The sequence below is a fragment of the Netta rufina genome, assembly GCF_964035555.1.
Source record: "Netta rufina genome assembly, chromosome: 8".
In the NCBI taxonomy this organism is placed as follows: Eukaryota; Metazoa; Chordata; class Aves; order Anseriformes; family Anatidae; genus Netta; species Netta rufina.
Genome location: NC_140131.1, coordinates 6,890,469 through 6,903,645, shown reverse-complemented (window position 1 = coordinate 6,903,645; position 13,177 = coordinate 6,890,469). Strand labels below are relative to the sequence as shown.

General features: G+C 37.0%; 1 protein-coding gene across 1 annotated transcript in view; it reads right to left on the bottom strand.

Moving 5' to 3' along the window:
- The window catches only part of FAF1 (Fas associated factor 1), a 158,226-nt gene that overhangs the window by 10,930 nt on the left and 134,119 nt on the right, over positions 1–13,177 (bottom strand). The window contains exons 16-18 of the mRNA XM_084290700.1: positions 9,353–9,433; positions 8,636–8,713; positions 4,321–4,536 (exon numbers count right to left, since the gene is read on the bottom strand). Of these exons, the coding sequence (XP_084146826.1) occupies positions 4,321–4,536; positions 8,636–8,713; positions 9,353–9,433 (375 nt within the window). The remainder of the gene's footprint in view (positions 1–4,320; positions 4,537–8,635; positions 8,714–9,352; positions 9,434–13,177) is intronic.

The following is a 13,177-nucleotide window of genomic DNA, read 5'->3' as shown; positions in this document are numbered from 1 at the left end:
GAGCACAGTCACATGTTGGGATGATCATGTGTGCAGAGCACTGCAGCTAAACTCACCATACCCTGGCGTTATTTCCACCACTGTGGGTGTCAAAATAAGATTACTCCTGCCAGAATGCAGGAAATGAACAATTACATTTGGTTTTGGGGGGATATCTTACTCTGTATTTCTGTATAATATTAAGAATAGTCTGGCATTGAATTTACTGAAATCCTGATTGTACTTAATTTAAATTGATGTGCAATTTAAGTTAAATTCATTTTCTATGGTTTCAAGGGAGACAGATTTTGTTTCTGTTTATTTAAACTGCTGTTGGAATTGGTTAATTAAAAGGATTTAAAAAATCTTAATACTCTAAACAGAGCAAACTGGTTCTGAATTATTAAGCAACATTTTAGATGCATTTAAATAACCTTAAGTGACTTAACTGCCACCTGATCCTAAGCTGTAGCTCAGAAAAACGAAATGTGAAATACTGTAGAAGTCTTGGCTTACCAGGGCTTCCAGATACAGTAAATAAAAAGCTTAAGTCTCTAACAAAGCGTCTGCAAAGCCATATCTCAAATACATAACTAGTGCTCCACCTCAAGGAGAAATGAGCAGAAGAAACTGAAGACTGCAACTTTGATTTTTCAGACCAAATTAGCAAGCTCAGTCTTTCAAAAACAGACTTTCAAATGAGATGGACTCGGCAGAGCATGCCAGGACCTCACTTTCTGTCACATACTATAAAACTTCCACAAATGTGTCATTAATCCTAGTAGCACCAGTTTGGGTGAATTTGTTCTGCACATTCAGTTTCAACTAGATATGGGACACTTTGGCTTCTTTCCTACAGCGTGGTCAAATGCCCAGGCCGTAAGATGTTAAAGAATTTTTGGAAGACTTCTGCAGACCTCCACTGAAGGAAGCAAGGAACTGGTCATTCAGAAGGTCTACAGGGTGCTGGGAGAAGATATGCCCTGCAGAAAGCACATTGAGAGGACTACTGAAATTAGTGTTTGGGAAGGCTTTTTAGGAGAAAGGGACTTACTTGAAAGGGAGAAGGTTGACTGAGCATGCTAATATGCTTGGTGTAAGCTCTCTGTTGTTAGAGTTGAATCCATTCTGAAGATTAGGGTGACCATTGGAAGAAAAAGAACTATAATTCTAAAATCAGCACACAAATTTAACCAGCACATACGCTTGCTTCCGTAAAGCCTTTGCAGGTGCATTTAAGAATATGGCTAAGGACTGGTAATACAGCTTTTTACTCAGAAAGATGTGCTTACCAAATGTTTTCAAAGTTAGAGGTAGAAATTACCTGCTGACACAGGGTCATTTGTGTGGAATATGCTTGTCAGTACAGTACGTAGTTCTGCTTTGGTTAAGGTACTGAGAAAGGAGGTGGTTAATATCTAATTTCTGTGCTAGTAGAAAGAACACAGTCAGTGACAAAGACCCAATAACAAGTCACTGCATGTGCTTAAATGCTTTGGAATGTCACTACTGCTTTAAAAACTACAAGTAGTGTCTAGAAAAGGTTAATCTGTGTATTTACTCATGTGTAGAAGTTTGTATTTACAGTAGGGTTATGATACCAACTTTAAGTTAGCTAAGGATATCTGTGTAAGCAACTGGAACATAGAACCAAGAACTAATGAATTTTTATTTACCAAAGAAGTAAAAATACTTCAACAACATTGTATCAGGACTGATGGCTTTGAAAAGCAGATTCTGAAAAGCAAGTAAAAAATGTTCTGACAAGTTTCCCGTAAGAAAATGCTCATCTGATTGAAGATAATCCCCTCGTTTTGATAAGACAAACACTTCTGGGGGTGTGTATGTTATTGTAATATAGATTAAGATAGAAGAAAAATGATTAACTTGAGAAGAAATGTTTTCATCTTACTGCAGCAAAAATTCCAGCAAAGAAATTCTGACATTTTCAAAACTTTTTTTTCTTTTTTTTTTTTTTTCTTTTCTCAAAATTGTTATAGGTTAAATACAAAAGGATATTTCTAAATGCTATTTTTTTCTGGAGCACAAGCATCCCAAGTGTTTTGTTCTTCTTTCACAAATTTGAATGGATGTCTGTGATATATGTCATATAGCAGAAGGGTTTTGATTGCAACTTACAGTGTATTTTTAAGAGGCTGTATAGCATGAAGCCTAAGGTAAGAAATATATACTTATACCACACTCACAGTACTTTCATCAGCATGATATTTTTCCTTTTTTTAAGCAAACAAACAGAACTCTTCTCTCTGTGGAGTCGCACAATTCCATCTTTCCAAATCTGTGGAACATGGCAGATGTCATTTATAGTTAGCAAACCCCTGGGGATTATTTTTTGTCTGTTGTAGCTCTGGTGGTCACAATGGCAACCGGATTCATACACGGCCACTGAGTCAAATCAGCATGAATCATTTATGCGACTCCTCATACATGGCATTATTAGGTTGGAATCATAGAAAAAAGATGACAGGGTCTCGCGTCCAGTGCAACAGACCAACAGCTCTGTATCCTGCCATAAAATTCTCCTTCCTTTGCCTCAGCATTTTCTGCCTTGAAGTTTCACAGATTTATTGACACTACCATCCCACTGTAATTTAGTGGTCTTTTTTCTTTTCCATTCCTTTTTTTCATTTGTTCTCATTTGAGCCATCTGATCAATTTTTGAGTTTACAGAGGACTAAAATTAATAATGATGATGATGTGATTATTTACAGAAACAGCCAGTCTAAACAGAGAGAATTTAAAGTGTAGGAAAAAAAAAGAGTAATATATTCATAGGTTGATTTTTTTTGTTGTTGTAATAACTATGTGCTAGGACATAAATATGTTACAGGCAGGAAGGTATGACTTGCAGAATATTTAAAACACATGAAAACGTTGTTTAGACTGTGAAAGATTGTTGAGTAAGGTGAATGATACTGGAAACTTAGATGACTTCCAGTCCTTGGTTCCACTGGAAATGATATCACATGCTTAAGGAGTAAAGTTAATTAGTGATTAATGAGATTCCCAAAACGCTTCTTTTCAGTCTGACTGATTAGGATTCTCAATATAAGACAAGGTGGAAGAAAAGCTGTAAGCACTGCAATCTTGTTTACAGAGTTATGCCATGAATCTTCAGAAATCACATCCACTCTCAAGGTCATAGCTTGTTAAAGACATTATTTTCTTCCCCTTTTGGAGTACTTGTGTCACTTAAAATAACTTACAAATAGGATGATAAAGCAATGGGCTGCTGTTACAAAACAGTACTGTAAACACGCCAATCAGAGCTCTGCTCCTAGTGAACTTCCTCCACAGGCAGTGATGAGAAAGAAAATGGAAAAGCAACCCAGATTCTGAGCTCCTTTGATGAAAAATGGCTTAACCAGTCACCTGGAGATTCCCCCGGACAACAAAACCCCTGCTCCAGCCCAAAGCTGCCCAACTCATTTGCAGTACTGGAGGTAGCACAGCCAAAAAGCTGCTGAGCTTCACCCATCACTGCTTGGCTCAGTTTGTACTGTCACCTCTGCAACACCCCATTACCTTCCCCCTTTTACGCAGTGCCCTCATATTAATTGCTGCACAGTTGGATCCACTGACTTTTACCTTCGCTGTAACCATGACTAGTTAAATGAAAGTTAAACTGCAAAAGAGCAGACAACACATAGTTATATCTTAAGTGAAACCTGGTAACAAGCACATAAATATCTGTTGATAAACCAACAGAACTGAACTTGCTTTTGTAAGCAGTAAGTGGTATTGACTTTGAAAATCAGTCACAGCAAGCACATCGCTAGAATTTGGACGTAGAAGGTATAAATGATTACTTGGTTGTATGATGTAACAGGTGGATGAACAATTCATTACAGCGTACTGATTAGCTCGTAACCATTTGTTATCTGACACTGAGCCTTCCTGGTCATAACATAAAATTGGAATAAAATGGCAAAAACAATGACCAGAGAAATACTAGTCTATATTAGACCTAAACAGCAGACTAATATTGATGCTCTTTCCTTCACAACATGAAGCGAGTGATGCTGGCTCACAGTCAGAACACATGGACATTTTTCACTGAATGTGATCCACAACTCGTTTGTATCAGAAATGAAGGATTTTTTAAAATGTCACTGGAAACAGATTTCACAGTGCAATTTTGTATGCAACATATGATAGCACTGTTAGGCTAGCACCTGGCTTGCTCACAGCCACAGAGCTTGGGCCACACTCTAACATATTCAGGCACAGCTTTTATTTTCTATGCTAAAACATACTGGTCATCCAAACACACACAATTAAGAAGTAGTGATATTATTCCTGGAAGGTGCATTTACTCACATCTCTCCTTGGAAAGGTGCCCAGCAGCTTGTATTCCTCCCAAGGATATCCCTTGGAAGCTACAAAATCAAAGACAACCTGCAGCTTGCTGCTGGCCAGGAAACGTCGCTCAAAGAATTCTCCACTGGGTGTCCGAATACGCAGTTTGCTGACTGACTCGGTGCTCTCCTCTTTCGGTTCTGGAGGCAAAGATTGCTCAAGAGAGAGCCTGATAGCCTGAGGATGGAAAAATAACCATTCAGGTTGCAATCTTAACAACAGAAGAAAAGGAAAGAGCTTTTCTGTTCATGTCTTCTAGAATTTCATGATGTGCCATAGTTGTGCTTTATATCTCAACAACAAAATCATTTTTATTCACTCCTTAATAACAGCTCACCAGACAACTAATTAAAATAAATCCTTCTTTATAACACATATTATTAGGTCTACAGTTAATGCACGATGGGGATAAGTAATTTAATCATTTGGCAGAAAGCCTTGAAAAATTTGAAAGAGAGAATAATTGTCAAGTGGCCAATTGCTTCCTTAAAAGGGTATAAATTGAAGGCAGTAAAAGTATTTCTTCAAATGCACTTATTATCAAATTGCCTTCCTCTTATACAGAGTAATTGACCATTTGTACCAAAGACAAGACCCTCAGTGGCAGTTCAGAATAAAAAGAAATATGTGCAAGAGATTTACTATAAATAAATAAAAACACTGTTAGATGTGCTTAAAAATATCACAAATGTGTATTAAATATAGTGTATATACAAAATTTGGAACAGTCAAAGAAGGAAATTGGGAGGAGAGACATGGGAACTTTAAGGTTTAAAGAAAGCAATTATTATTACTACTTGCAGGAAGACTACTCCAAGCACAGGTGTGCACATCTTCTGAAACAACTTGCACGCAGCCAGCCAGCACTGTAATGCCCAGGCTGCAGTACGCAGCTAAAAATGCAGATGCTTGCCTTCCTGCTAACACTGCGCATATTGCTGATGTCAAGACTTTATGAGCAGGAACCAAGTCTGTATTCACTGACCTTTGCCTCCAGGAACTACAACATTTACACTTTGATCAGAATTAAAAACAAACAAACAACAACAGCAACAAAAGCCTAATATTAGACTGCTGCCATAGGTGGGCTTGATTTTCATGGGTACTGAATGCTGTTGGCACCCTCAGACAGAGGCTGATTTCTTTTAAAAATAAGATCATGTTTAGAAAGCAGCCTTGTTACCGTATCACCTTACTTCAGGCAGCAGTTAATGAGAATCTCAATGAGTGCTAGAAGCAGAATAACAATTCCTTCCCAATACACCTAAAAGACAGTATTCTAAAATGCGGCAGTCATGCACTGCTTTACCTAGAATTTAAAGGCACTTTCATGATACACAGTTGCTATTTATGCCTTTGAAAATCTCCCCAAGGTCATTTAGTAACAGATATTGATGGAGGATGATTGCAGTAAAGAGAAAGGAATGGGCAAAAGCAAGATTAAGAAGCCTTTTAAATTGTCTACTTCTTGCACACGAACCTCTGAGCAAATTATAGCTCAGTATAAATATTTATACATAGAACTTGAGTTCATTTTTGCTCATCTACTATGAGATTATATTTTAAATAGATTCTATTTTAATTTTCTCTCTCTCCATACTCAACCACCTGCTTACTGTCTTTCTGTTTTGACATTTCCCCACACAGTATAACAACAGATGCTACATTATTTACTGAACCCAATCAATTATATTATAGAAAAATAAACAACAGTAGCTCATTAGAGCTCTTTTCTTTGTGCAAAGAATGCGTCGCTCCCTCAAGTAACTAGTCTCCCAGGCTTCAATGTAAAACGGCAGTTTACAATGGATATTCTGTACCAGCAAACCAAGTCAGAAAACAATGATGAGATGGATCACATTAATAACTCTTGGATCTGAACAAGCAATTTCAGTGTTGTTGATAAAAAGATGTTCAGTATGTGAATAGCTCAGTAGCCTGATTTTAAATATAGGAACTGAACATAGAGGCACTTCTGTAAGTAAACACTGTTGCAGAACAATTCAGTATAAGTAATCTGTATACTTGAAAATGGGAGTGTTAGTAAACATTATTGTTAAAATCCCTTTTGTTCTACTAAGCAAACAGATCCTATTATTTTCATTACTGCAGTCTACAGTAAAACAGGGAAGCCCAGATATATTTTGATAACATGGACTAGCTTTGCAGGCTTTGTGTAAGAAAACACTTTTCAAAAGGCCAAGGTGTTAGAAAGGGTTCAGGAGCAGATATACTAAAGCAGAGTGAATTATTGTTTCTATGCATACGAAATTACTTAAATAACAAAAATGTTTTTATTACTTGAATCTGACTATAAGTGATTGCTCAATAGTCTGTTATTGCTACAGTACTGATTTATTTTTAATTGCTATTGACCTTACAGAATTGCCAGCTTTCGACTACTCGACAAAATTCTCACAGTCGAGTTTTGTGCACGGCTCATCCAGTTGTGTTTTTATCCTCTTATTCTTGGCTTATGTTAACAACAGGAGCTAAGAAAGCCATCAGATACAGTGGAATAATATAGAAGACTGGACTGCATTTTTACTAAATCATTGAATTCTACTGCTTTGATGGAATGCAGTATTTACAACACAGCACTGTTTAAAACGTTCTTGAATGTTTAAATGGTTCAGATTTTTTTAAGGCAATTATCTTGGTCAAAATATATATGCAAATGCATTGCTTATACAGTTTGTTTATTGGGTTTGTCTCTGGGAATAATAGCTGCACTGGTAGCCAACTTTTTGCAGTTGTGTAATGCAATTTTTTCATACATCAGCAAAGTACACAAGCCTGAAATGTCAAATATATATTTAAGTCTGGGGCGGGGGGCGATGAGGAAGGCTGTGATTTATCAGGATTCCATGAGTTCCAAGGACTTTTAACTAAATGGAAAATTAAATGAGAATATAATGCCAAATTTCAAATCTCCATCATTGCTGGGAGTCAGAGCAAAAGAGTTATATAAACTCCACTAAAAATACTGAAACTCTGATATTTTATATAAATGAATAAATATTTAAAATATATTTTATCTATATTTGCAATAATACTGGAAATATACTCAGGAAATACATATTCAATAGGGATGTCGATGTAGCTTTGTAGTCATTAGCAACTTCCTCACAAAATCTTATATGCCTAGAAGTCAAAGGACAACACTCAGTCAACTCTAATTTCAGTCAATACATTTATGTGTACATCACTTATTTTGAACATTTTATTCAAGGGTTTCAAAGTCCCTTTCAAATACGAGCTAGGTGTGTTTCATAGCAGTTCTGTAAGGACATCTATTTCAAGACCACTTCACAGAACAGCTGAAAATACTTTAATGACTCGTCTGTTTCACCTATCCTTTGAAATGTGGTGGGGTTTCAAGGGAAGAAACATGGCTGTAACAAAGCCTTTTTTCTTCTCTTTTAAACCATATTACTTATTTGTCAGCAGGTGAAAAACAGGAAGCCACTGTAAAATTCATGTACATGATTATTTACGCCTACAGTGATACACAGCTAGGACAGGAGCCAGCCTAGATCCAGCAAGAGGCTGCAGGAGCTCTCTCTGGCAGGTTTTGGGGCCTGCAGAATCTACAAAATTGAGAGAATCTACAAAGTAACAGGGTTTGAGGAACAGCAAGCACTCTTCACAGCATATGGTTTCTATATTTTTATATAGGCCTAGAGACCTCAAGAGTTTGTTTAAACACAATTTTCAACCTAAGGAAGATTCTGTAGAAGATTGTTTAGACATTTTAAGACTTACAATTGATTCCATTTTCTAGACTTTTTTTTTTGTTGTTAGTTTGTTTTGATTTCTTCAAAATTTTTTTTTTAAAGTCTTTTGTCTCCCAAATAAGACTTGGCAACTTGTTTGATCAGAATTGCAGTTAAGCTTTGTGCTACTTCCTGGAAAAAATGAAAGGGCTTCATGGCATTATATTTTCAAAAGCAGTGCCTTCAGACACAAGATTTGAGATTCCCAAAGATTCCACTATTTATGAAACTTATTTCACAGATCTTTTGCTCTCAGGCCTATCTAATACCTGGCTCTAATTCAGACCCAGATGATAGAAAAGAAAAACTAAGTGGATGAAAATTATTTAGTTGCATTATATTGTTATATATATATCATAATAAATTAATAAAAATACTGATTTGGTGTTCAGATGAAAAGTATACTTTGAATTAAAGTTACAAGATATGTTGAACAAAAGCTGCAACTTCCAGAAGCCTCATGAATTCAAAAAGTTGTCAGAAAAGGTAAAACATCCCACCTCACGTTCTTCCTCCTGTTCTTTCCGAATCTGTTCCAAGCGAAACTGCTCTGCCATTTCTCTCTCTTGTGCTTCTCTCTAAAAAAAAGAAACACATAGTAAATACACATGTACTCACTTCACTTTCCACAGATCTGTCTAACGATGTGCGTTGAGCTATATTAAATGAAATTAACTTCCCAACTTTTCTGTTGGAACAGGAATGGTTCATGGATGACTGACATATTTGCACAATACAAAGCCACGTGAATAAAACCTTCATAGTTCTTATGAAGCTTGTTAATGGAAACTTATCTGAACTCAACTTTTGTCCTCAAGAATTTACCACATAAACATAATTAGTTACATATATTCTGAAATGTCTTGAATTTCTGTTTTGTAAAAGTTTCCAGATATGGTTAGACCTAAGGTTCACCCAGCCTAGAAACCTCTGATAATGATCATTAATTGTGACTTGGAAACTAATATTAGAAATAGGATATTTATTAAGTGATCTTTTCCTATCATTCCATTGGCAGCTTCTATTATTATGTAGGGTCACTACTGCTTTAGCAAAAAGATGTAGTCAAATCTTGTGAATGTATCTAGTGCCATTTGATAACCACTTATGGCTCCTTCTGCAATGGTCTCATATTAAAAAGCAAAACTGAAGTGATGCACCAGTCATGTACAGATTCACATCTTGGCATTCACACAATCACTTCACCAGCCACACACCTTCGCTCTGTCAGCTTCAAGTGATATGCGGTACGCTTCATCCTGCTCTCTTTTCACATTTTCTCTGGCTTCACGTTCATCCTAAAAAAAAAGAAAAAAGAAAGGAAGAGAAGAGAAAATGAAAACTACCAGCATGTGATGACCATCATGACACATATCTTACATCTCTGTTCACCAGCATTCTCTACCCTCCTGACTTAATAAAAATATAAATATACAGATATATTTGACTGCCTTACTTATCTAGCTATTGCTATGAGAAAAAAAATCAGAAGTGCCTCAAGGGCAACCTTAGCTTTAAAAAAGAAAAAAATTACAACTTACCTAAGGCTACATTTCGATTGCCATGCTATGTATGGTGAACAGTGTGTCCAAGCCCCGGCCCAAGGGCTGGAGCTGGCACCAAAGCTCTTTGTCCTGCCACCTTTACTGTGGCCTTGGCAGAGGCCAGGAGCAGCTGAAAGCCTTCTCCTGCACCAGCCACGCACGGAGAATCCAGCCTGCCAGAGCAGGACAAGGGACACTGGAGGGACACGTGTGGCCCAGCACTGGGGAAGGTCTCACAGGGACGTCACTCCTGCAGCTGACTGTTTGGACTGCCTTGTAGTGTGGAAGGACAGATTATGGTATAGAGGACAAGGCTGGATTGTAATTTATCATCTACTTCAACTGACAGGAGGGAATGGTTTGTTCTGTGAGAGGAGGCCTGCTCCCAGGGCCTTCCCTGGTAAAAACACAGTCAGCAGGACCCATCCAGGGCCAATACTATTAAACATCATCAAGAGGCCTCAATTCATATCGTACTCTACGAGGACGGGACAGTAACAAGTAGTGCTCTGAAGTGTCTCAAATGTAAAGATGCAGGCAGACGAGAAACATGAGGTTAGTAAGCCAACTTCAAGCCAGCAAGCCTAGCAAAATGTCTTATTAACGATCACAGCACAGAAAGTAAGGGTTTATGAAAAATATGCTAATGGCAAAGTGAGGCGTCACCCATACAGTGGAGGATCAAGAAGTGGATATCCCTGAAAGCTGAAAAGCACCGGGGCACTATCTGATAAAGCAAAGTATACAATCCTTAGCTCCATGCTCTGCGGCTGCAGCCAGAGACAACGTCGGCTGCTCTGCGCTTACTCTTCTTACATCCTATAATCCTCCTAGAGCCCTGCAGAGGCTGCAGTGGTCCCTACAAAAATCAATAAGATTTAGCTGTGAGACTGCTGGTGGGCTCAGCGCTGTCACCCGGAGTTACCAGCAACATAGCACTTAGGCTGGGGTTTCACAGAAATGAAAACCTACTACTACAGCTTTCTGAAGCATTATGATAATATTCCTCATGATCTGCAAGGCTTGTTCCACTTAAAGGAATCATTTTGCAAACTCATTTTATCCCAGAAACCTCACCCTTTGGCAAAAACTGGATTTTAAATGAAAGGAGCATAGTTAACTGTTACTGTCATGTCATGCAACCATGCCAAGATGTTCCTCAAACAAAACTCTAGCGTATTAGTGGTTAAAAAGTTCTAGAGCTGCATGCAACCACAAGAGGAAAGGACAAATTGCAGGAAAAGGTATACAACCTCCAGCTGGAAAGTTACAAGATCTTTTTAGAGGAAACTCTTCTTCCTTATAGAAACAGGACCCAAGATTATTCTACAATCAGTGTCTCCTAAATTTTATTCACAGAAGATAGAGAAACCATCACTTTGTTCAGCAGAGCTAAAACATGAGAAGTAATTCTTGCAAAACGTAACAAGGACAATAACCACCAATAACCCGTTCCCCTCTGGCTTCTCCGGACTTTGATAAGCTTTATATGCTGTGTTCATGGAATGCCTCCGAATATTAATTCAAACATGCCAGCATAAACTCCCTACATTAATTTCTGGAAGAGGGGATGATTTTTACAATATCCAAAAGTGAGGAAAGCTTCTTGAACCCACAGTTCCCAACTCTTTACAGATGGAATGTAACATAAAAAAAAACATCTTTTATACTGTCTATATTGAAACTTTCCATAAGCATACAGTAAGTTTACCTTAAAATGGTAAGAAACAAAACTAATTTCTCAAACCAACCTCCTGAAAGACAATGAATTCAGGCATTCTGTGAGAAGACAAGCATTTAAAAAATATTAAGAGTTGTTTTGGAGAGAACCTGTTTATCTTTCATGTTTTGCAACTTCATACATTACCGTAACTTCATGTCAAAGATCCCACAAGTCTGGGTGATCGATGCTGGAGGGGACAACTGAAAGATCAGATGCAACTACAGGCTCTTTGCCAAAGACTGCTAGCAATTAACATATAACTAAATGTTAAAAATGTAAAAATTGTTAAAAATAACTCCAAAAATATATACTAAATTGAGTTGTATGAAATTGAGTACTGACTTTTATTTCGCATTAAACAAATGGTCTACTCAAGGAAGTTATTAAAGGTTACTTGCGATGAGTACAGGATTCATTTACCTACAAGGATCTTTACTGAGCAATTTTTGAAATTGGTTTAAATTACATAATCTGGATGACACCTTCAAAAAATACTGACGCTATAGATTCTACAGCAAGAATATAAATATGAATTCCGGGCATCTCAAAAAAATATATTTGTTTCCTCCCCATTCATCACAGTTATCATCGTCCTAAAAACGGATTATGAAAAAGATGTCAGGAATGCGAAGAATTGCTATGCATGACTGCCTGGTCCTCAAAGAAATATGTAAGCCACATCTAGAAATAAATGACCATGCCACCGAGCTTTACATCACATAGAAATAATACTGTTCCTACTGAAACAGATCTAAGAAAAAAAAAATCTGTAGCTAAACTAAACAGCACTGGAATCCAGATTTCTTCAGCTGAAAAGCAGATGTAATCAATCACGTGGATTTTTGTTGTTTGTGTGTGTGTGTGTGTCCTATTTCTGTGTTTTGCTAACACTGCTCACACTCTATAGGAATAGCCACATCTATGGTGATTATGGCAGATTTATAATATTCTCTCGTTCAGAGCTACACCTTGGACAATTTTTTAACATTAGATGCTGCAGTTCATTATTTTAGTCACCACTTCCTCTAGAGAAATTATACAAAGTATGAAGATGACACAAATCTACTACAAAGCAATAAAATAAAAGTGACAATGTTCATAGGAAAAGCAGAACAAAATATTTTGCAATTAATCTTTCATTGCTACCTAAAAAAGACAACATGAAGGAAAAAAAAGACTAGCAATACTACTAAAAATTAATTTTAAAATGTCATATGTGTTGTCCATTAACAAAACACGAGGTAGCTGACATCTATCTTCTTAAACCCTACATAAATTGTAGCATCTACTGAGCATTAATAAATGAAACTTCGTGTTACTTCTGCAATGCATGCAAAATGGCCATCTTCTGTTTTCAAGAAACCAAGATGTGAACAGACATCTTATCCCAGTTCACTTAAAAAGCCTACATCAGAAAGAGGAATTACACTCAGCAGTTCTGAGTTCCACACCAGTGACCAAAGGAAGGTATTAACATAAACCATCCGAATCACAGGGGTTTTGCTCCTTGAAGGTAAAAAGTCCTTCAAGAAATTTTAAGTATTAATTTTAGATTTTAATGAAAATGTCCACAGAACAAAATATTTTCTGTATTAATTAAAATGTTGAAATAGCTACCTGGTTGTTTCTTACTAGAGTATGAAAAATGTAACATGAATCCAGAACAAGGGCTGAAAAGGAACAATGCAACTTTACATTTGAACTTGTACTGAATTGGAACAAGATCTAATTCGTGTTTTTGTCACATCTGTTTTGAAACGAATGCAATATTGCAT